The sequence below is a fragment of the Pinus tabuliformis genome, chromosome 7 (assembly GCF_031772625.1).
Source record: "Pinus tabuliformis cultivar Carrire ecotype Pingquan chromosome 7, CPIR1, whole genome shotgun sequence".
Lineage (NCBI taxonomy): Eukaryota > Viridiplantae > Streptophyta > Pinopsida > Pinales > Pinaceae > Pinus > Pinus tabuliformis.
Genome location: NC_142293.1, coordinates 420,932,728 through 420,959,026, shown reverse-complemented (window position 1 = coordinate 420,959,026; position 26,299 = coordinate 420,932,728). Strand labels below are relative to the sequence as shown.

The window sequence follows — 26,299 nt, the reverse complement described above, 5'->3', positions numbered from 1 at the left end:
TCGCTCCACGCTTCTATGTTGCCAACATATCACTTGCAGTCTCTACGAGCAAACAGAGATCTATGAGTAAACAGATCTGCAAACAGAGATCTATTTCAGTCTCTGCAACTCCTCCACGGATCCGGCAACAGAGATACCACACACACGGATGATCGGAAAACTTAAAAATTAATTAAAAATAAAGTAATACAAATACACTCTTTTATTTTTCCTCGCCCAGGACTAGCCAAGCTCACGAGGGGCCGAGGCCCAGGCCCTTACGGGCTTTGAAGCTCTGATACCAAGATAAAATAGCACACAGCAAAATTCTAATCAAATTCTGTATATGAATCAAGGAAATTACACACATATTTATACAAACAAAAGTCTCAAGATAGGAATTCTATCTTAGACGTACAGTAGTGTGGTTGAGAGATTCTCTCAACCACACACTAAACTAGGAGAAACTATATTCTAGCTAATTCCTATTATGTAGGAACAAACTCTTCAAATGGAGAATTACAACCATAGACAAGTAGGAATTAATTATTTCTAACTGATTGAACACAGACGTTCGCAGATGCAGAGTAGGAAGATTATCTCATACTTAAAACAACAAGACTCTCACTCTCATACTCTCCAACTCTGAATGTCCCAATAAGCTTTACTTCTCTCTTTTTATAGGATGATAATGGAACACACATCAGACAATCATACTGAGATTACGAGATATGGATCAAATCATACCAAAAGACAATCGTACTAAGATTCCGAGATGTGGATCAAATCACACCAAAAGTTGGAGAAGCGCTCTCAGTCTCAAAAAATCATAGTTTTTACAAAGTAGAGATTATTCCAAATCCTACAGAAAATATATTTACAATGTGGAGATTTTTTGTCGTAAAATCCCACAAAAATCGGCTACTATCAAAGTCAAGTGACATGACATTACTGTACATTGTGGGTGATTTTCAGAAGAAGCCCACGAGAACCCTTGGAGTCTTTTAAGTTATGTTCCCAATGGATTTGTACCAGGGAATCGACCATTATTATAATGGTATGCTCCACTAGTCTCCCATGGTTTTGTATAAATCCTTCGGACAATCATTGGTTTCCTGAGGATAATCTCATGGTTTAATTTGGTTAAGACAAACCAATGATGATGTCCTCTCATGAAGTAGTCTAATATGCGATCATCAGAATTTCTTTTTTAGATTTGCAATAGTCTTATAGGGAAGGTGAAACCACTCCATGCCATTACACTCCATGCACTCCTGGCAATCACTTTGAAAGTCTCTTTCAAAGTACCTTGGATCCATACCAGCTTTATTTATCCCATACCATATCCACCATTCCTGTAACCAAGTTGGATGTAATAGTAATTGTGTAATGAAGACAAGTCCAAATTTTAATAATGTATAATGTATTTGTGATCTTTCTTTTCTGCATAAGAAAACTTTTGCTCCTGCTATTCCTCTTATTAGGCTTCCTTTGTGGGGAATAGGATATGTATCATTCACTAGTACATAATTTAGTGGTTTGTAATTTATGACTAATCTGGGAACACCTCTAATATTTTCTGAGTGTTTATTTACATAGAACACGTAGCAGTTCCAAGGACTGCTAGATTCTCTGATCAATCATCTTTTTAAGAGATTTGAGATTTATTTTTGGCACAAAGTTCTATACTTGTTGTTCATACGTATGGCTCAGCTCTTGCATGATTTTCCATCATATTCTTGTTTGAACGATAATGAAACTTTGTGTTGTTTTCTATGCCAGAAAGCATTTGAGTTTTTAGAACAATAATCCTTTTCTAATTGCTCTCTCAGCGTTGAGATTTTTTGTTGTACCTTTGGGGACTGTAGCTATTCTTTTATTCTAAGAGAGGACTTGAAGTCTTTTAATTCTCCCAATTTTCTTTCTATCAAATTAACTTCCTGCATAGTCTAAACCATGGTGCATATTCTTGGTGTTAAAATAAAAGGCAATGTGATGGTTTGTAAGAAACCTTTGTTATCAGGGACAGATATAAAATAACCATCTTTTCCATCCTGTAATCTGGCCGATCCATGTGGTTCAACAGTAGCAAGAAAAATATTGCCTAAAATACACTCAATTGGATTATTTCTCACTGCAAACTTCATTTTCATACAATATCTTGAAAAACAAAGAGATGGACTGTATAATTCATATTGAAAATATTGTGTACCTACCTTAGTGACTTGCCTATATGCAGGTGTCCAGTATTTGGCTACGATCACTTTTTTGTTTAAAACATTTATGTCTGCACCCGAATCTATTAATTTTCTGAGAGTGAATTTTTTTCCTTGTATATTAACATTTAATAGCGTATGGTGTTGCTGATACTAAATGGTCATGATCTTCACATTGCCAAACCCTATGCCACTATTTTGCCTATCTTCAAAAATCTCGACATTAGGATTTTCTGCTAGTTCTTGCCATTTTCCCTTTTCTATTTGAGAGATTTTTGCTCTCAGCTCAACTATTTCCTTTTCTAAATGATGAATCTCATGACTGACTTCTCCTAGAGTCAGAGACCTTAGTTTTGTATGTTGTTGGTTTCTTTGGAAAGATTTTGTGTTTTTCTCATAAGAAGCATCAACAAAGAATGCTTTAGAAATATTACCTTTTGAGGTATTACCAAGATCTTTGTGTCTGAATTATAAAAAAGTTTCTAGAAGTTTTCCTTTCATTTCTTCTTCTGCAAGCATCTTGATGCCTTTGAGAACTTTTGATTCATCATCATCAATAGTGTGCCATACACACCTTTTCTTTGGCTGGTGCTTTTTTCTGTTTCTATTTCTGAGCTAAACTCTGAGTCTGTCTCAGAAGTGCTGCAGTTGCACTCATCAATATCTGTGCAATTGCACTGTTGGACATTCACATGTTCTCCACTATGTTTAGACTCAGATAAAATCGAATCAGATGATTTTGATGAACTGCAAAAATTTTGTTTCATTAGGTGTACTTCTTCCTTGAAGTGGATTCTAGGTCTTCTAGAGACACATTCTTGTGTCTTTTTTCCTCTATTTTCCCTTGACTATCTTCCTCGAGAACATTTGTTTGCAGTATGTATAGTCTGTCCACATAACCAGCGAGTAATCATATTTTTCTTTGAGACGTAAGATGGATATCTTTGGGCTCATAGTAGTGTGTTCTGGGCACTATTTTATATGATCCTTTATTGTGCCTATTTGACTTATGAGGATGACTTTTAGCTGAATGCTTATGACCTTTCTTCTGGGATTTTCTGTGTTTTCTTCTTTGAACAATTGGATCATCAATAATCAATCCATATTTACTGTAGATGGATTTGTTGTCAGGTAGTCTGGACATATTTTGTAAGGACTTATTGAATTTCATGCTGGTGCAAAGTCCTACCAAGGCTTTTGTTATGTTTCAATATATCTCTCCCCATGTATAGTTTTCAAAAGAAGTTTGGAATACTTCTTGTTGTTCGATGTATTCAACAAATTTGGAGGGTAATGTTGCTAAATATACTTGTTTCCAGAGGACATTCTAACTTTTTTTTACTTCATAAATTCTTTGTATCCAATCTCTATGGAAATGTTGATATTGGGACATTTTCTTACATTTCAGATTCATGAGGATCATCTCATGTTTATTTGCAAATTTTATTGTCGCTCCACACCAATGTTCTAGGATGATGGAGGTTAATGCCCCAATCATATTATTTTGGGGGTCACCATTTTCATTGTGGATAGCATCTCTAGCTTCATCCTTAACAAATTTTGCTTCCATTTTTGCAAGTAATTTAGGGGAAGATTCTACTTCACACCATCGCTGTAGGGTACTTGTAAAGCACTGGATGAGAGTTTTGCAGGGTTCAATTTTAGATTTTCCTCTCATACACATAAGCTTATATTCAGTGTACAACTAGTCAATCATTTGCCTGATTTGACACTCAAGCCATCAATATTCCATTCTTTATAAGATTCAGACAAAAAGGTACTAGTTTCTCGCATATTTCCCTTTCCATTGAGGTCAGGAGTTGGATATCTAGTGAATTGGCTAGACAGAGGTTCATATATAGGCAAAAGATGTTGTCTTGAGCATCTTGGTTCTTCTTCTTTAGTCATGGTCCCTGTGAAAAGAGAATAGGATTCACTAGAAGAATCTTTGGTGCTAATGTGTTTCTTTGGTTTTTCTTGGGGAAATAGAAATAGAAACCTTTCTGTTGGTTTTGTGGCATGCTCAATGGGTACATGGTGGCTAAACAACATGGAGGTAGGGATATCCTTATCTTTGGGAGATATTGCAAGCTGCTCAAATTTTTCAGATAGTTTACCCATAAGAGTCTGAGTAGATTCGAACTCATAACCTACCTTTCTCTCCATGCTTCCAAATTGTGTTGTTGATTCTCTCACAAAACCTTTTAATACAAAAACTGAAAAGTTGACATCATTCAAAGTTTTATTCACACTAGTACAACCATTGATAGTGAGTCAAAACATTCATTTTGTTCGAAATTTTTTACCATATTCATCTCTAGCCCTTTAATTGTTGTATTTGTCATGTTTATTTATTCACTTGCCTTCTGGATCCTTCCATCTATTCCTAGAGCTGAATCATCTTTTAACAGTAAAGGAATGGCCTTGGTTGAGTTGCTAGCTTCTCCTAGCATGATTCCCTTGTATGGAGGGAATGGGGTATTTGTTCCTAACTTGCTTCCATCAAAAGTTTTCTAGAAATGTTTTGTGCAGATGAAGTTTTTGCATTTGCCATATGTACTTTTAGTTGTTCCTTTAATTTCTCCAAACATAAAAAGAAATCCATGAGTTTGTTTCTTCCATGTACTTTTTCCATTCAAAGAAATCCATGAATTTGTTTCTTCCATGGACTTTTTCAATTCCAGAGAAAGAGCATATTTTTCATCAACAGATGTGTTGAGACTAAATTCTTTGGATTCAAGATGTGTATAGAGATCCCAATTTAGCATGTTCTTTATCTAGATTCTATTAATCTTATGTTTGGGACACCCGTCCATGAGGGAGAAGAATTTGTACATTTCTAGGATTGATGGCTTTTTGCAATGTGGTGGAATAGGATTTTGAAATCTTGAAGATGGAATGAGACTGTCTAGTCTTTCAAGATATCCCCAAATATATTTTGGCATCCCATGTGGTCTCATCTTGCTAAACATTTTAGTGAGATGGGGGTCTTCATTCTCCAGAGTGGGTAATTCACGAATCATTAGGATAGTGTCATGAGGAAATGAAGTGTGAGAGAATTTTGGATTTGGAAATGAATTTGTAGTAACAGTAGAAGGGGCCTCTCCAGTCTTGGGATTCGATTTTTGTGGAGAACAACATCAGCGAGAGATTGTAAGAAAACTACTGTTTGGCAAACATGACATTTTATTTTGAGAGTGGAAAATTGTAATTACCGAGAGAGTTCAAATAAATGAACATGTGAACACCTTACAGATGGAGTATTTACAGATGTGGAAGTAGATGGCTGGCATGAAATATGATCTGTGTTTAAGTGGCATTTTGTGGCTTGACAGGATTCTTGTATTATTTTCCAATCCAAAGTAGATCCTCTAGGAAAGGAAAAAGTAGCTTTAGACGGTCCTTCTTGTATCTGAGCAGTCGTGATACTTTGAACTTTGGGTAACTAAGATAGATATACTACCTAGTTTTCAAGAAAGATGAGATCTTCCCATTTGATAGTTTGATGCTCAATTTTTTGATTGTGAGCATCACTGATTACCAGGGTGCAGAATTTTGACTCTTGACTGGGTGTATGTAGAATGGCTGGGTATAATGTGTTGGTGTGCTTGAAACACCCTCTAGTATGAACTGCAATGTTTGTCCTTTTTATTTTCATATCAAAACCACTAGTTTTGATTTGCAATTGCTGGATGTCTTTAATGTGTTCATCATACACATATACTGAGAAATTTGGGTGGCAATCAAACCATACAGGACCATTTGATAAAGAATCCATGATACCACCAATTAATGAATCAATGTATATGTTATGCCTGAGATCTCTGATAGTAGCCAACACATATGTATTAAGCCCTTTGTGGGTTAAAGAATTTATGCCCACCTGGGTACAACAAAGATGTAGATAAGAAGTACCATGTCTTTGAGCTTCTTCCAAAAGATTTTTAAGATCTAAAAGGGAAATGGTTTGAATGGATTCGACATTTTCTTGAATTTGAGAGACATATTCTTTAACAATGACCCTAGTTATAGCTTTCAAATGAAACACAGATAAATCACCATAAAATTCTGATAAGCTTACCATACTGATCATGAGTATTCTCTTCGCACGGAATCTCATACAACCCACAGAATCTCGTTACCTCTGTAACACCGTGACTTCTTTTTCACGTACTCTTTCTCTTCCCCATCGTGTAAACATTTTGAATCGCTTATATGTTCGCGGAATTCTTGTTTTTGGCCACCTCATATTTGTATTTTTGTAACAGAGACTTAATGTGTATTATTTGCATCAGTTGACATTAACGTTGGAAGTAAAGAGCCATTAATGCAGTAGTACAAAACTTGTCCACTGCTTTCGTCTTTTAAATTTCTTCTTCCTAACCATATATCTCACAATTGATGGATGCACAAATGTAAACTGCAGGGCAGCGAAAGCGCATTGTATAATAGGAATAAACAAATGGATGTATTACTGCTCGTGAACCCGATCCGGATCCACCTTAGAGGGTGCATAATATCACCTGCTTCTTCTCCTGCAACCCATGCTACAAAAATGCCGATGGCACCTGCTTGTCCTCCTGCTGTCGAATCCCCTGAAGGGGGTCCTGACGCAGATATGCGTGGGTAACTGATTATCGACTGATCACGACATTAAATTAATTAACTAAAGTATGAAAGGTTGGTTTATTAGACCAGCCATGATGTAACCGAGCTAATTAAGTAAAGTATGAAAGGTTAGTTTATTAGACTAGCCATGACGTAACCACGCTCATGGAGCATTGCAGATGTTCCACAAATTCTTCTACCGTGGTTGACGTTAACAATAAGTTCTCAAAGATGAGCATATGTAATCAAAATCATTCTTAATTGTAATGTATTTTTCAGTGGTTGATGTTGACTATAACTGCTCAATAGGAGCATGTGATCAAAATATTTTTTCATATTTCCTAATTATTAGTATTTCGCATGGCCATACCATTCTAAAACCATGTCGATGGTTAGCTTTAAACTTTGGTTTTACGGGAATGGAATGTAATGCTTTTTAACACACGAATAAAAACTAATTATTATATAAAAATTATAAGTTCTTATATAATTTAAAAGTTAGTATTGTTATATAGATCAAATAGTAGGTAAAAGATAATAGATATTATTTTATATTAGATATTGAGATCTCACAATATATTTCATAATAGGAACATTAAAAAAACACTAAATTATAATTATATTTGATTTTTTAATTAAATTTGGATTGTTTTAAAATATCGAAGTAAATTGTCAATTCTTTTTATTAAATTTGTATTATTTTAAAATATCAAAATAAATGGTCTAAAGCGTAATAGTAAGTGTTGTCACCTTTTGACGCAACAAGGGTAGCTTTGTTGCCAACAGGAAGAGACCCTTTGGAAACAAAAGTCCCGGATTCAGTGGCTCAAGGAAGGGGAACAGAATACCAAATTCTTTCACAGATCAGCACTGGACTACAGAGGCACCAATAAAATCCTCAGTCTCAAAAGCGAACAGGGAGACATTCTCCAGAATCATCAAGGAATTTCAACCCTGCTCACTACGCATTTTAGCAGCATAGCTCAGGAGCCAGAGGTAGATAGAACAGAAGCAATTGCTGAACTCATCAAATCCATTCCCAAAACAATCACTAATGAGCAAAACCTTGCATTAACTAGAGAAATCTCTTTGGAAGAGGTGGAAGAAGCGGTGAAGAATATGCCAAATGACAAAGCGCCTGGGCCTGACGGCTTTACCATCAACTTTTACAAGGCTTGCTGGGAAATTGTTAAAACTGAGGTCTGGGAAGTGGTGGAGGACTCTCGGCGTTCTGCCTCAATTCTCAAATCTCTAAATTCAACTTTCCTGGCCCTGATTCCAAAAGAAGAAGAGGCCAACACCCCAGCAAAATTTCGGCCTATTGCTTTGTGCAATGTCATTTATAAGATTATCTCTAAAGTCATTGCCAACAGATTGAAACCTATTCTCCCGGGCCTCATCTCAGAAGAACAATCGGGATATGTTGAGGGAAGACAGATTCTGGACAATATTTTACTAGCACAGGAAATGATTCATACACTTCACTCCAGAAAAATCGCAGGCATGATGATGCAACTTGACTTATCAAAGGCTTATGATAAAGTCAACTGGAATTACCTAGAAGCAATCTTAAAAGCTTTCGGTTTCGCCAATCAATGGATAAAGTGGATTTTAGCTCTGATCAAATCTACTAAATTTTCTATACTGGTAAATGGTGCCCCTGCCGACCAATTCTCCCCCTCACGAGGACTCAGACAAGGAGACCCATTATCACCTTTCCTTTTTGTTATCCTGATGGAAGGTTTAAGCAGACTCATTCGTAGCGCTAAAGAGGAAGGAAGGATCAGAGGATTGCAGCCCTTGCCTTCCATTCCAGCGACCACTCACCAACAATTTGTTGATGATACAATGTTACATGGTTCTCCTACAGTCAAAGAAGCCCTGGGCTATAAAAGGATCCTCAATCTTTTCAGCGAAGCCTCAGGTATGGAAATTAATCTATCTAAATCCACCATCTTCTTTTTCAATACGCATTTAGCTGTGCAAAAAAATCTCTCTATCATTCTAGGCTTCCGAAGAGGCAGTCTGCCCTCGAGGTACCTAGGAGCACCTCTAATGGATAAACCTTGGCAAAAAATTCATTGGGAGAAGATCCTAGCCAGTCTGGAGAAAAGATGTCATCACTGGACCCATAGGGCCCTCAATTTTGCAGGGAGGCTAGTTTTAACCAAAGCTGTACTGCAAGCTATTCCTCAATATATGCTCTCCATAATCCCGGCTCCCAAAGGAGTCCTGCAGCAAATGAGAGTGATTCAGAGAACTTTCTTATGGACAGGAAATGCAGAGAAGAAAAAGTGGGCACTAGTCGCATGGAATAAATTGTGCAAACCCAAACAATTGGGAGGGTTAAACCTGCTAGACCCCTTCACCATCAATAGGGCCTGTGGGGCCAAGCTTTGGTGGAAATGGCTGAAGGAACCCAATCTTCCTTGGGCTAGACATTGGAAGGAGAAATACGCTCCAATGCACAACACTCAGAACTTGATCAGAATGCAAGAGAATCCAGAGGGTTCACCAATCTGGAACCTAGCAAGGAGAAATCGAGGAATTATACAGGAGAATAGCTTCTGGGAAATTCGCAATGGGAAAACGGCCTTTTTCTGGGAGGATGCCTGGCAACAACTCCCTAAGTTAGAGAGGCCAGAGTTTGCAGATCTGCAAAGAAATTATCAAGGGCTTGGGAGAACAACGGTAAATCACTATTGGACTCCTAATAACAGGGACCCAGAATGGAGAAATTGGGCAATCAATGAAACAGAGAACATAACTGAAGCAAACAACGACGTCAGGGACCTGCAAACTCTATTAAACAAAAGAAGAATTAGGAAGGCGGATGACAGCGACCAACTAAGATGGGGAAAGCAAGGAGGGGGCAATTTCACGCTCAAAGAAGCCAGAAATTGTATCGAAGATTCAGAGCAAATTGAAAAGGTACAATGGAGCAGCAAGGTCTGGGATTCTCAGTTCTGGCCAAAAATTAAAATCTTCCTCTGGCTCCTAATGCACAGGAAAACTCTAACTTGGGAGAATCTCCGCAAGAAAGGGTTTTGTGGCCCTTCTAGGTGTCCCATGTGCAACAAGGAAGAAGAAACTATGAACCATCTCTTCAACACATGCGAATCGGAAAACCTAATGTGGAATTGGGCAGAAAATACTTTGCAGCAAACAGACAGAACTAGAGATTCCATCCAAGAGACCATCGAGAATTGGCGAGGCAATTTCTCCAGTAATCAAAGGGTCAACATCATTTGGAAAATAATGCCAGGGTTTATTACATGGACAATCTGGAAAGAACGGAACAGGAGAGTATTCTTAAACGAAACCAGGGATATAAATCACTCAATAGAAATTATCATACAAAATATAAGACAATTGGTTCTTGTCAAAAGCAAAGCAGATCAAGATAGTAAAGCTTCAAATCGGGAATTACAAATTTTGAAAGCCTTTAACCTGGATAATGAAACTTGCATGGCCACAGTGAATCGCCAACAGGAGATAAGCGCCACTTTAAGCATCTGAAAGCGACCACCTTTAGGCTTCCTCAAGCTAAATTTTGATGGTGCATCGAGAGGTAATCCATGAATGGCTGGCATCGGTGGCATTATAAGGAATAGCGAAGGAAAAATTCAGCACATCTATAGCAGAGCCTTAGGGGAAGGAACGAACAATGAGATGGAGTTTGCAGCAATGGAACAGGGTCTCAGAATTCTTAGAAATTTACAGGTAGGCGCAACAGTAGTTGAGGGGGATTCCCAGCTCGCAATAACAACAGCCAGAAGGATGTATGCGGGAGCTAAAGCTAGCAAGGTTACACAACACTGGCGACTGGCTAAAGTAACAGAAAGTATAGCTGAGCATTTGGGGTGGCTGAAAGGTTTAATCTTTCAGGCTGTTCGCCGTAAAGCCAATGCAGCTGCGGACCATCTGGCGAATTATGGTATAGAGAACCCCACTAGCATATTGGACAGCTGTTGGCAGGACGTCATCTGCCCGGAATTAAGAAATAAGTGTACCCTGCTCTTGAGGCAGGATTTGGTGAATGAAAGGTAAGGACGAAGAGTCGGCGCTCTATGCAGGCTTAACGAAATGATGAGGATCATGCGTACTGTGGGAAGAATTAAAGGTTGGCAAAAGAGCGAAGGACAGGCAGAACAGGAGCATTCAATGCTTGAGCAGGAGGGAGTCATTCCCATAAGATATATGATCAAAAACAATGAGCGCCGCCGACGCCCATATAGAAGATGGGACACTTGGCATGCTTCGGAGGAAGGCAAGAGAGGTGACCGTAAGAGCAGGAAATCGGGTCATTACCGAAAATACAAACCACCAAGCAAGAATAATTATGATAAGACCTACGGGCAACAGGGGATAGGTTGGAATGTACCCAGTAATTCTCCCAATCTCATCTATTTATTCTCAGCCCCTGGCAACGGTAGAGCCACTATTTCTTCGAGTTGTAGGCTGAAAATCTTTTCCCTAATCCTTAGAACGCTGTGCTGTCAGTCGTGTGTGGTTAAGATAATGGCGGGTGAGGGGAGCCGAAACGCATCGGCCAACCGAGATCTGAAACGAGCTCGGGAAGCCTATGAAACACGAACCTCGCAAAAAGAAAAACGAAGAATTGAGGAGCTGGAGGCCATTGTTACTGAGGAGGAGGAAAATTTGGAAGCACAGGAGTTGGAGAAGGAAATGGATTGGGTTCAGGACCCTGGTACAGTAACAACGCGTGCAACTCAGTATGTGCGTACGCAAGCAGAGATGTGGAGGATGAAAACAATGTTGGCTAAGGCCATTAGTATGCAGGGGGACTACACCAACCAAGTTCGTCAAGCTCAACAGGCAATTGCAGTCACGTCAGAGGAGCATATGGCGATTCTGGAGAGTCTGGAGTTCAAGATCAGCGGACTGGAGCAACAATTTGACAGTATTTCAAAGAAACTCACAGTCCTGATCAGTCTCTTGCGTCATACTATAAGTCAAGATGCCAGGAATGCTGGGGAAAAGATGGAGGGGCACACAGGCGATAATCAGAGTACACTTCCAGCGCCATCTCAGGCGGGCAAAGCTAAGGCGTCGACTGGTCCGGATACCTCCAAGAATTATATTGTTCTTGAAATGTAATGAGTCTCTGCTATCTGATCTTGCTGAATTCCTGAGGGATGGGTCAGTTTATGTGTCTGTCAACCTTGGTTTTTTCTTTGTTTTGTCAAATTTTGCTCTGGGCTCAACTATAGATGTCCTCGGCTCTATGTGAATCGTTGTTTGGTTATTGTTGTTTTTGTCAACCCCCAATTTTCTCTGCCACCCTGCGTGGTGTGCCCCGGGGTCTTGTGGATGCTCCTTTTGGTCATGACAAGGTGCTTGCTTAGTAGGATGGTAGTCCTCTGTCTGCTCGAGCAGACCTTTTGTAAAATATGTATTCTGATTCTAATATAATTTGCTGATTTACACAAAAAAAAGGTGTTGTCACCTTTTGAAAACAGAGTTCTAGTTCTATAAAGAGTACCAAAGAACATAGAGGTTATCATCCATCTTCCAAGCCACAGAAGCTCTCAAAGTTAAATTCGATCCTCTCCATTGGATAGTGTTCAGAATAAGCTTTCCAACTGTAGGTGGAGGTCCAAAAACAGACTTCTCGATCAGAAGTTAGAGCATATTGAAAATACCCTTTCAAAGCCAGAAAACAAAGGAAAAATGGCTAGGGGTGAGGCTCACGCAAATCACAAATCGAGACCTTTTCTGAAATAGTAGCATGGGAAGGCAGCGCAATTTGCGATTGGTCGATCGCTGATATCGCAAGTCGCAACTCAGCGGGTCCCAAGGCATGGCGCATCAGCTTATTGGTGGATGGGAGGTACCACATATCAAGTTTCGCGCAACATCGGAGGTAGAGCAAATATCGCATATCGACAATCAAAGGTGCAAAATGGTCCACACAAACACAACATCAGAACATCATCGAATGCTGATATCATGAAAATCACCAAAAATTGCGATTTTAGTGTTAAAGCGTCAGGAAGGGCCGATGAAGATTAACAAAGGAAATCAGTTGCAAAACCAGAGGCAGGCACAATTTTCTCTCTCCTCAAGGGGGCTACGTGGCAGAATACCATTGGTCCAAATAAATACACAGGGCAGTTGACGTCAAGATGACGTGACAGTACGAAGGACACGTGGCACACAAATTTGGCATTTTCAGGGGTCCTAGGGGGCATAGCCAAGTGACACATGTCACCACTCAAGAAGTGCCACATGGCACTAATGACATCATCAATCCCGCAAAGTGGTAATCAGCGATGACACAAAGCAAAGGTTCATCCTCTACCGAAGTCCTTCCTGCCTTGCGATTGCGATATGCTGGAACTACCTGGACATGATATTTTATACAATGGAGTTAAAGCGTTGGCGGGTCCGTCCCTTTTCAAAGGCTAAATATTAATCAAACACCCCCATCTCTTGACAACCCAAATTGACTCCTCCCAGATCGACGGCTCCCAAGCCTTCTTGGCACCCCCCGCCATGTTTCCCTTTATTGGTGGGGGGGCGTCCAGAAAAGTGGTTTCCCCATCTTGCCCCACTACTACGAGTCCCTCTCATATCATTTCGCACCCCCCCACTTTGCACTTATCGATGATGGCCCCCTCTAAAAACCACTCGTCCTCAACACTCTCTCCCACATTGTGATTGCGATATCCTAGGTGGGCCCGATCCCACAGATCAGCAATCTTAAGTTTCAAGGGGAAATCCCGAAGGTAAAGTGTTATAAATCATGGAATTGTGGGATTCCATGTAACAAAAGAAAAGATCCTTGAGGGGAGTCCAAAGGCCCTAGCACCCAAGGACTAAGCACTTGGTTATAGCCCCCGGTCACATGAAGAAAAAGGGGCTGGAGTGATCTGAAGGCCTATCCTGTAAAGGCTTTTCAGAGAAAATTTTGGATATGAGAACCCTGCAACCAGGTATTGTAGAACTTTAAAGGCACGGTGGGTCGGCAGCTATAGCATTTAATAAGGGAGATGGAGCATTAAAACCTAGCATGGGTTGATCCAGAAATGTCCTTTGGGACACGGAACCAGGGTTGACGTTGATAGAAGTAAACAAGGACTTAGTAGTTCGAGAGGACTTAATTATCCAATTTGGTGCCCCCATAAAAAGCGAAGATGAAGTACTACCGAGGGATCCTTTGCTCTTGTACTTCAACACAAAACTAGTAGCTGCCCACTCCCAACTTTAATGGATGAATGGTTCAAGCAGTAAAGGTCGAAGTGACGGGAATTGGTTGAGAAACACAGGAGGTCAGTCAATGAGAAAGAAACAACTTGAAAGAAAAGGCGATCACACGAATGGGCATGTAGATATTTTTCTCGCATGTTCATCCGCTCTATTGACTCATTTTTTTTATCATGTAATGTGACACCCTTTAATGAAGAAATTAATGTTTTGCAATGTTTTTGGGCCACAAAGCCATCCTTGGCCGAGACAGTTAGTTGATTTGATAGCTGAGACTCGACAGAAGATATTTTGTTGTAGTTAATGTTCAAACGCTCCCCTCTCCAGATAAATAGGGGGAAGCGACACTTTACAAAGGTTCATAAATCCTAAGGAAAACGCAACATGTTATTTTCAGACTATATAACTTTATAATACAGATCTTTCGATGGTGATTCCCCCTTCGAGTATTACAGTATGTTATCCCTCTTTTTAAAACCCATTATGTTCATATTTTTTCTCTAAATTCATGCAACCATAGCTGCTAGAAATATTTCATACTTCCTCACAGATTCATTTGTATTGAATTATTAATGCATGTGCCTATATTGATTATTGAGATTATATCTTTAAAGTTGCGTTACGTGAATCCTAGAATTTGATCTCTCTTTTGTCCATTATATCTACCTGTAACTTAGATAAGTGTAGAAATTCTTGATGCATCAAGCTCTATGTGATAATTGTAGAATCCTTGACACTTTAAGCTCTATGTTATGAGTTACTCCTTCTCCTTCTCCTCCCTCATTACTCTGCAAAATCTTATTAAACTATAATTTCTTGACCTACTCGGCCTCCACTGTTTTATGCATATATATTTTTACAATTTATACATGTGAAGAAGTAACAGAAATTCATGGCTTACTCCTTTAGATGAATGAACCAACCCATTCCATTTAAATATATACATATATAAAATATATGTGATGTCTCCAATTCCTTGTGAATCACACAAGAGAAACAAAATCTTGATGTGCTGAGGCACTAGTCTTGTAAGCAATCTGAGGTTGTCTCTGGGAGTGACAACATCCTCTGGCACCATTGTCGGGGAACGTATCAAAGGAGTTTTCCATTGGGATATGGAAAATTGAGCGCTCTTTGTGTAGGTGAGAAAAGATGTTCTGATTGCATCCACATCACCTTGGCGACTCCACACACCACATTATCATTTATCATCGTGGATTTTAAAAAACCTAACACTTGCTCAGATACCTCTCAACAGAAAGCCCCATTTGTATCTGACCCATAGAAATTAATTTTCATGAAAGTCTGGAAGGAGAAAAATCCTACTACCTGTGGTACCGTCCCATCAGTCTTTAAAGCCTCCTCATCCAGCTCTCAACCCGGTGTTACTCACTACTCAGGAATTACTCCTAAAATCCTTACATACCTTGCTTTTAGTCTAGCAACTCCTACCACTGTGTTTTTGGCCCAAGTTCCTCAGACAAATCTCAATCCCCCTCCACTAATTTATATGGTTCACTAGTAGAAAATGAACAATTAGTGACTAGGTGGCTAAAACCATTAGTCACCGTAGCTTTTCCAAGTGAAATACTACCAAAATGAGCAATCTTAAGTGACCGAACTAAAAACAACTAACATAAATCACTAATTTAGTCATGGGTTAAAATATGTGACTATCTAATAAGTAATGCAACTAAAAATAACTAACATGAATGACTAATTTAGTCTAAGAACAAAATTACAACTACCTAACAAGTGCTACAATAATATGAATCGAATTTTTATTTTAGTCATCTTAATTGTGTCAAGCAGTCTAAACTTACAAGTGATAGGGGATTGAAAGGTTGCTAAAGATTGGATGAAAGGTAATCCTTTCTTGAACACTTGTTGAACCTCACATGGTGTATAGGTGAGCCAATTTTGCATTATTTATCTCTAATAATTTTTAATTTTAAAAATATATTTTTTAATAAAACAAATTATTTTATGTATTTATTAAAAATATATTCATTGAATCTAATTGGATCTAGTTCCAATTTTAAATTAATTTGAAGGGAAATTTTAATGTTTAAGACTATAATATCAAACAAAAACTACTTTAATTTCATATTAACCAACCTAGATCCATCTTAATCCCAGATCTATAAAGCGCTGAGAGGGGTCCAATCTCTTGAGGTGTAAACTTTTCCTTCTAGTGCAAAACTTGAGGAAATGTTTGCACCTCGAGAGATTGGATCCCTCTCAGCACTTGCTAGTTATAGGGTTAATATGGATCTAGGTTGGTTATATAATACTATATAATATCTATATTTATATTTGTGTCTATTTGTTATTCCCTCTCTCTATATCACCCCCCCCCCCCCCACACACACACTCCCTCTCTTCTCCTTCTCTATCTCTCTCTCTATCTCTCTCTCTTCCCTTTCTCTCCCTCTCTATCTATCTCTTTCTCTATATTCCCTCCCACTCTCCTCTCTCCCTCACTCTCTCTTCATGAATCCTTTGTCACCCTGTCTCTCTCTCCGCCTTTCTCCCTCTATGTTCTTCTTGTTCCCTCCCTCTCCTACCCCCTCCAATTCCATCTCTCTCTCCTCATCTCTATATTCCTTCCTCTCTATTATTTATCTCCCACCTCCCTCTATCTCTCCCCCCCAAATCACTGTCCCTCTCTCTCTCTCTCTTCCATCCAACTCTATCACTATCTCCCCCCTCCCTGTCCTTCTCCATCTCTATGTCTCCATATCTCTCCCTTCCCCTTATCTCCCTATCTCTATCCTCTACTCTTCTTTCTCTTCCCTCCTCTCCTCTCTCCCTCACTCTCTCTTCATCTCTCCCTTCTCACTCTTCTCTCTCTCAACCTCTATCTCTCTATGTCTTTTTTATTTCCTCCATCTCTCTCCACTCCAACTCCATCTCTCTCTCTCTCCTTCTTGCTCCCTCTCTCCCACCTTGCTCTCTCTCCACCCCCTCGCCAAATCTCTCTTAAATTTGATCATATTGTATTTTGTTTAAGAAATTATCTACATAAAAAAAAAATTAATTGGTTGTAGAATATTAAACCTACATTTTGGATCAATCATGTCAAAGAAAATAAAATAATGAAAAACTTCAAAAAATCATGCACTATAATTAATCTATTATAATTAGTCAATTTGTTCTCTCTCATCCCTTGGCTACTTAGCTAAGATGGATCTACGCCGGTTCTTTATATATATATATAAAGAACCAACATAGATCCATCTTAGGTTAATTTTATTAAAACATTAATTTAATTTCTGTGAGAATATTTTTAGTAGTGATGATAGAGGGTTTAGATATATCTCAAATTGTAACATTTTCCATTTTAGATTCAATTAACAAAATGTTGTAAAAATAAATTAAAATAAAATACTTTCACTATGAAATAAGTTATGGTTTTTTGGTATGTGGTATTGATAAGCCATGGTATTTTCCCATGGTATTGTGGGTTTAGATATATCTCAAATTGTAACATTTTCCATTTTAGATTCAATTAAAAAAATGTTGTAAAATTAAAGTAAAATAAAATATTTTTACCATTAAATAAGTTATGGTTTTTTGGCATGTGGTATTGATAAGCCATTGGCCCATGGTATTGTGGGTTTAGATATATCTCAAATTGTAACATGTTCCCTTTTAGATTCAATTAAAAAAATGTTGTAAAATTAAATTAAAATAAAAATATTTTTACTATGAAACAAGTTATGGTCTTTTGGAATGTGGTATTGATAAGTCATGGTATTGGCCCATGATATTGTAACAAAGTCGATTTACAAGTTAATATCTATGGTAAAGTGATGGTGAATATCCATGGTTAACAATCCTGTGATATTGTTATAAAATATTTTGTTTGTGGAATAATTTATGTCTTTTGGGCATGTGGTATTGATATTCCATGGTATTGACCCATGGTATTGTACCAAAAGCTAATTTTTACAGACTTGTAGAATTGATAAGCCATGGTATTGGGCCATGGTATTGTAACAAAGTGTATTGACAAATTAATAACAAAATCAAAATATAACAAATTGAATTTTATTATTTTTATTAATTTAACTTTTTACTATTAATTGAGGTCATATTTAAATGTTTACACTCATGCCCATATCATTTTTAACTTCTTCTTCTTTTTAATATAGCCTCTTATGTAAAAATAACAAATTCTTATTAAAAATAAATCATTTAACTCAATTGCAATTTATATATTTTGTTTTATATTATAAATATTTCTTTTATTTTTTCCATTATAAATATTTCTTTTATTTTTAATTTCCAGTTTAGCGTTGCATTCAAATAAAATACTCACAAAATACAACATCGCATTGTAGCACTACATTTTTCTCTGCCTTGTCTATATCTACGTGGAAATACCACAAGAAGGAAGACCATTAATGTGATCTATGGATTACATGGAAATACCAGAAGAAGGAAGACCATCAACGTGATCTACAGATTTCATGGGATTAAAATCGCAGATGGAGTTCGCATGGGAAGGAAGACCATCAACGTGAGCTACGGATTTCATGGGATTCGAACGACAGATGGAGTTTGCATAGGAAACACCTTAGGAGAGCATCAATTATTAGATGGAGGAAGGGTAAGGTCATTGGGCGTGGAGATTTTGGTAATTTGTATATGGGTATGACTTTGGACCTTGGAGAGTTCTTCCTTTTTACTAGAGATGATTTTTTTTCTTATGGGTAAACAATTTTGAGGGTTTATATGATCAAAGCATAAATTTTATTTAGAGTTGAGGGTTTAATGATTATGATAATGAAGATCTTGATTGCGGCCAACAATTCATCAAAAGACAATGCACAAGTAATAATTTTGCATGTCCTTACTGTACAAAGGGTTTAATGATATGATCAAAGCATAAATTTTATTTAGAGTTGAGGGTTTAATGATTATGATAAAGCAGATCTTGATTGCGGCCAACAATTCATCAAAGGAAAATGCACAAGAATTTTGCATGTCCTTATTGTAGAAAGGGTTTAATGATTATGATAATGCAGATCTTGATTGTGGCCACCAATTCATTGAAAGAAAATGGACAAGTAAACATTTTGCATGTCCTTACTATACAGATCAATCCAACAATTCATCAAAAGACAATGCACAAGTAAGAATTTTGTATGTCCTTATTGTACAAAGGGTTTAATGATTATGATAATGCAAATCATTCATCAAAAGACAATGCACAAGTAAGCATTTTGGATGTCCTTATTGTACAAAGGGTTTAGTGATTATGGTAATGCAGATCTTGATTGTGGCCAAAAATTCATCAAAAGAAAATGGACAAGTAAGCATTTTGCATGTCGTTATTGTACATATCAGCTCGCTCCTCCGTAACTTTTCTAGGGTCAGAATGCATGATATTTTTTTTCTTTCACCTTTTTTTTAGTGGTTGATTGTTTGTGTAATGGAATCTATTATGCCCAAAGTCAAAGGGCTTGAGTGATGCAAGAAATTTTTTTGGTATGATGCAAATGCTAGACCTTCCTCAAACTTTGTTACATGAAATTAAAATTTCCTGTAATCACGAACATAAAATATTTTTATGTTTCATCCTTAGATTCTGATATCAATGCCTACAGTTTTAAACCATGTTACTATATTTTAAGTAGAATATACTTAGATCCATTAAAACTTACAACTCTCCAAAGCTTAGGTTAATTTAAGCTAAAAGGAAGGAAACAGAATGGCTTTTGCAATTTATATCCAATTCTTACAGACAATGCTTAAAAATGGATGAACCAAAATGGTGTGATAAATTTTACCCACCCATCAATTTCCAATACCTTTGTTATTATTCTGAACCTAAACAGAGAGAGAAGAAGAAGAAGAGGAGCCTGGATGAGGTGGACCTTGACCTGCTTGATACTTTTCAAAAGTTGAGCATGCCCTTGACTAGAAGAAGATTGACCAACGTTATTGTAGAAGTTTTTGATAGTGCTTTCATTGCTACCATGCATAGGTAGACTCTATAGGCAGTTGAGCTTATCTTTTGTTCATTATAAGAGGTAATTTGGGAGTATCTTTATCTAGTTAGGAAGTAGCTTGGCAAGGTTGTTCCTCCTGCTGATAACTATTATGTTGCATTGTAATTTTTTTTTCAGTGATAGCTCCTTTGATTAAATCTCCAAGCACACTTTGTCACCCATGGAAATATCCACTTATTTCAGGATGAATGAGATGGAGACTAGGCAGTTTGAAAGGTCTCTTATTGTTGTAGATGAGAGGATTTCTGTGAGGTGAGAGGAGTTTTGTGACATATATTGATGGATGCATTGCACCATTTTATGACAACAATCATCTCCATGCCACAATAGTGGATATCTATTGCACCGAGGGAGCAACGATAAAGTATTCCACTATAAAGAATTGGTATGTCGGGGACGAGGAATGAAAAAGTGAGATTTATAATTTTATTAAGAAAAGAGGTTCGTACGATGGAGACAAATCAAGGATTCCATGGACCTGAGTAGAGATTGGTTCAACAATCACCTGGAAATACTCAAGCATTGTTTTGAAAGTCGATGATGTAATTCGAAAGTTCTATTCCATTGCCTTGGAAAATAACTATCAATAGGGGGGGACAAACATGATCCATATAGGGAATAATTGCAGGAGTAGGATTGTTTCTAAAATTATATCTATAGGCAAGTCAAGGAACTACTATAGAGGATTAGTGCAGGTGCAACCAAATTCTCATAATGCAAAGAATTTTTCCCACTGTTATTCGATGCTTATCGGTGCTGAGTAAGTTGCAAATACTTATCATTACATTCAGGTACAATTGAGTTGCATTCTAAAGTCTCTAATTTCATTTATTGATAATCCTTATTGTGTCCTTGTTTCTCTTAATTTCATTGTGGTAGGATTGGAATGGGTTAAAAATTCAAGCATATCATTAAGTAAAATAGACACCCACATGTCACTACATGTCATTGTGCATACTCTCTGTTTTTTATACAATTAAAAGTGAGCAATATGATGCATGCACAACTAAAAATCCTAGTAGGCATGATGAATCTAGTCCTAGCATAGAAATCGAAACCAAGAATCATAAAATATCAATAAATTTGTGACACGGAGTAAAAAAACACAATAAAATACTCTATGCCAACGTTGTCTATTTAGTGCAAGATACTACTAATATTTCATAATTTTCACAGACGGTCGATGTCATGAATATTCCCTGAAGCATATCGAATGATTTCCTTTCTGTTTAATTGATACGACAATCACTCGAGAATTTGTTAGGATTTTGAGACCTTTTTCAATGAATTTTTTTTTCTGAACTTTATGTTCTCAATTAAAGAAATTAAAGAGAAGGTGAAAATGATGCAATGGAAGGATTTTATGTTTTAGTGCCTAAGAATGCCTTGCTAATGTGAAGGCCTTGGTATTTTATTGACTCAATATTAGTCGCATTTGACTTCCTAGCATTTCTTTTAATTTCATTTTTGTTGTGTCTATATTTCTATTGTTGAAGTTGGTGATATACTATGTGTGTAATAGGAAGTATTAACTACTAAGCACTCTCAAAGGTGATATTGATGGATGACTGACTTTAAATGTCCCTACTTGACACTTTAGCATTACATGATCATGCAAAGAAATTATTAATCGATATTAAAGGGAAGATGATTAATGTGCAATGTTTCTTGGCTTGTCATATAATTACTACATTTTGGCCCCCAATAATATATTTGAGGCTACCTTTTGGTTGTTACTGGTGGATTTTCCCTTTGGTTCAGAAAAACGTCAAGGATAAATGTCCACTACATTGGCTTTGAACATCATTGAAGAGGAATTCACCAATACCTTGAGATAAGGCACGTACCTCAATAACTCCAAGAATCTGCGAGTATATTCCTCATTAGTCATAGATCCCATCCTCAACTCATAGAATTCCTTTTCTCTGTTAGCATAATATCTCTATGATAGATACCTCTTCTTGAATATTCTCTCAAATTCACTCCAAGTCAACTCCTCTTCATGAAGTCCTCTGACATTCCTTACATCTTCCCACCAAATGTCTATTTTACCTTTAAGACTGAACATAGATATTCTAGCCTTCATGTTCGTTGAGTAATCATGCAACCTGAAGAACTTATTCATTCCAGGCAACCAGGCTTTGAAATCATGTGATTTCTTCATTTCCCCATCAAATGTAGGTGGTTTTTCTTTCTTGAACTCATTCGACAAATATCTGCTATCACTCCTCCTATAAGGATGATAATAACAACAATCGTGATACCTGTCAGAACCAAAACTAGAATAGTACTTGTGTCCATTGCCTCTCCTATCCCGATTATCCAAGAGCCTACCATCTTCGATTGTGTCATCTCTATCTGACTTGTGCCAACCATGAGATATACTGCTATATGCCCCATTAGTCTTATCCTCCTGTCCATGGCTAATTCGAAGTGGTCCTTGTCTCTGCAAGTCTAAAAAGCTCTGAAGGATAACTACATTAACTTCTGCTTGTTTCTCCTATGCCGGAATGATCCTATCATTGTCTGCCTTGCAACTTCTTATTTCTGCCTTCAATCTTCTCAATTTTTTACTATGTCAAAAGAGTGCCCAACACCATGTTGTTCATCTGATCCATAGGGAGAGTCTCGTGATCTGTAGTCTACCATTTTGCTAGTCATCTTTGATCTCCTCTTCCTGCAAGGTATATCATGTCAACTAATCCAAATCATAAACAAGATGATCTACCTCAGTGTAGTTTAGGGAGGATATCTCGTCTACAAGACCAACAATATTAGCAAAATATATGTATAAACATAATCTGAACAATATATGAACATCATTTCAACCATTACCAATTATCAATGCATGACCATATCGACCACATACCATGATCTCATGCACGACAACTATCACCATGTCAACGTATGCATAACAACATAAGTAAGACACACATGCATACTTGATACATACAAACACTAACATGCATTCATGACGAATACAACCAACGTCAACACCATCAACTTTCACATGGTGACACAACTGAAATGATGACCATCACCATGCATACACAACAAACACGTAAACCACAAGCATAAAGAACACATATGAAACTGACATGTATGCATGACCAACACACCGCACATCTAGTGCAAGGGGTGAACTATGCTCTGATACCACTCTCTAACACCCCCTTCCGACATTTACCCAAGTTAACCAGTTTGTTGGGGTAAACATGTAATGAGAGGCTACTATGATGAGATTCAACTCCCCATGTATAGTTAGGGAAGTGGAATTGATGGAAACAAATGAAACTGGCCTTCCACACATGCTATAGAACCCTCAGGAGCAAACCAACCCCTGAGAAAACTTGTTTTTTCACTACCCTAGAGCCTCAGTTGGTCACACAGCAAGGCATCCATGTGGCTATGGTCTTTTCAAGTAGTTCTATCTTAGAACTTTGAATTCTGTACCACTCTTTTAGGGCCAGGAATGAGGCCACTGCCCAAAACTTCATGAAATTCACAGAAATGGTAAATAACATAAAAACAAGGGTACTAATGAGAACATTTGATCATTTTCTTGACTGGACCCCTACTAGCCATGACAAACATTTCGTGAGACATGTCACAAATATGCAGTCTACAGGTCATAATAACAAATCAGAGCACATGGGTCTCATAATTATCTAAGAATCAGTAAGAAGCATTGATACCCTATCACAATAGTTTCAATATCATCTATTAGGTCATATATTCATTTTTCATTCATTTACTAATCCAAACATGACGAGAGCCAAACATCATCACTATCATAAAACATGCTCATAACCAACATATAACCAATAAAAATAACAAGGATATAACAACCATAAAAACCACATATAGACAAGTATATTTACCCATTAATTACAAGAGGAATAGAGCTCCTATTAACATATGCAAAATGCAACCAGGTCTAAGACTTCAATGTACCACCCAACCATACATTGGGCGAAACCAAATTTCTCTTTCAAACAATCACCCCACGCCATATTCCAAGCATGAATGTGGGATCTCATGGAGAAAATCAAATAATACCAAACCAATGCCTCTAGAGGCCAAACCACCTCGACACTCAACTAGTGATTCCACCTCACAGTCAGACATCACTAACCATCACCAGATTGGTCTCTACCCAAGTTATCGAGGGCTCCAAAGCGTTTGTTCCAACCAGGGATTCCAGGACTAGTAACTCAACCCATAGCTATCGCTGGGCTTCCAAAGCATTTGTCTAAAGAGGGATTCCAGGACTAGTAACTCAACCCACCAAGGGATTCTAGAGCGCTTCTCCAACCAAGGCTTCTAGGACTAGTAACTCAACCAAAGTTGTTACAAGGTTTCCAGAGTGTTTGTCCAACCAAGGCTTCTAGGAACTAATAACTCAACCCATAACCAAAGGAACATGAGCACCAACCAGAAAACAAAGTAAAAACCACAACACCATGGCTATCTAGGAAATGGAAATGCTAGGGAAAACCATTTTCAATCCAAGAAATCGTCCATGCCAATGGCAGATCATAACCAAAAAACCACATGCATATGTCATGCATGCCAAAACTAGCAAGGAAATTGTACATGCAACTCGGTACCTACAAGCAAAACGCATTGTAGTTATTGGTCCTGATGTCCTCTTGCATTTTCATGCTTTTCCTTTGCCTTCTTGCTCAAAATCCCAAGTATGCCATACTCCTCCAAGAGTGCTCCAAGAAAACTCTAATTGTCCAAGAGTATGAGAGAGAGACGATAGAATGAAAGCTCAAAAACTGAACTCACAAAAGCCATGAACTGATCCTCATAATTATTTTTATTAATGAGGCCTCTATTTTATTCAAATTTCTATTATTTTCCTTCATTTTCCTCCTCACGTGCCACCTGTGACCTTTCACCTTTATTTTATCCTATTTTCCATTATTTTCATAAATAAATACCAATAAATGTCACTTTTCCTTTCCCAATTTCCATAACCATTAATTAATCATAGTAGGTTGTGTACACTTCAACTTTGGGAACACTTATTTTGTTTTTGAGAGCCTGAAAATTGTGGTACGTGTCAATACAACCAAAGTAATATTTATACAACTCAAAAGTCAAGTATTTATGTGACGTTGGTGATAATTTTAACCAAATTAATACCCAGCCTTTCGACCATGTCAGAGGATTTCATTAACTCTATGGCTATTTTTCAATAATTAACCTTCATAGAGCATTTGTTGAAAATAAATTCGAACTACAAACAAGAGCTTGATACCAAGCCTTTCGACCATGTGAGAGTATTTCATTTATATATATTATAATATAAATATTATAATAATAATAATAACTCCTAATAATATTATAATTATATTGATTATATTATTATGATAATATGGTAATTATATTTGTATATTATTATAATAATATAATATTATTATAATATTATAATCAATTATTATAATATTATATTTAAATTAAATTATAGATTAAAAAATATTTGTGTGTTGGAAAGATGGAGAGGAGGGGTGAATAAGTATTTCATTCAATTGTTATATTAATTTAGTGAAAATTTTTCACAATAGGAAACACATGGTATACCAAAAATAGAATTAAAATATCTATAGTAATAAAGTTTAAATGTTGAGGGCTCTCATTCTTAAGTTTTGGCTTCAGTTATTACAAAAATTGACTTTTTTGAAGGCTCTAACCATGAATGAGGACTCCAATCCTCTTAATCTAATGCAGGGTCCGATTTTATCTATATATGAGGGTTCCAATCCTCTCAATCTAATTCAGGATCCAACTTGATCTATATATGAGGACTTTAATCCTCTTAAGCTAATTCAGGTTCCAACCTTTCCAAAATACTTTCTTCAAGGTGTCTCAAACCTATTCAAATATCTGTTCAATAGCTTCTCCAAGGATGACTCCTTTCCAAAAAACTTTCTTCAAGCTGTCTCAAAACTATTCCAAGATCTCTTCAACAGCTGCTCCAAGGATGACTTCAAGTCTACTCCAAGACTGCTTCAGATATGATTCAAAAAAGTATTCTAGGGCTACTTTAAAATGTCTTCAAGTCGGCACTAAAAAGTTTGCTCCAAATATCTTCAAGTTTTCTCAAAGAGTGTCTTCAAAGCTCTTCAAGTATTCTCAAATCTATCTTCTAAAGACTACTACAAAGTAGCTACAAGGCTACTCCAACATGGTTCCAAGAGATTACTGCAATTATGCTCTAAGGTTTGCCTCAGGAGG

At 37.3% G+C, this 26,299-nt stretch overlaps 2 protein-coding genes across 2 annotated transcripts; both read left to right on the top strand.

Moving 5' to 3' along the window:
• The first annotated feature begins 6,750 nt into the window (after positions 1 to 6,750).
• Positions 6,751 to 10,322, top strand: LOC149247745 (uncharacterized). Its single transcript, XM_089445319.1, has 3 exons — positions 6,751 to 6,821; positions 7,667 to 8,727; positions 8,956 to 10,322. Exons 1-3 carry the CDS (start codon positions 6,751 to 6,753, stop codon positions 10,320 to 10,322), a joined length of 2,499 nt encoding a protein of 832 aa, XP_089301445.1.
• Positions 10,323 to 10,385: 63 nt separating this feature from the next.
• On the top strand, positions 10,386 to 10,853 carry LOC149247744 (uncharacterized). The gene has a single exon (XM_089445312.1). It carries the CDS (start codon positions 10,386 to 10,388, stop codon positions 10,851 to 10,853), a length of 468 nt encoding a protein of 155 aa, XP_089301438.1.
• The last annotated feature ends 15,446 nt before the right edge of the window (positions 10,854 to 26,299 follow it).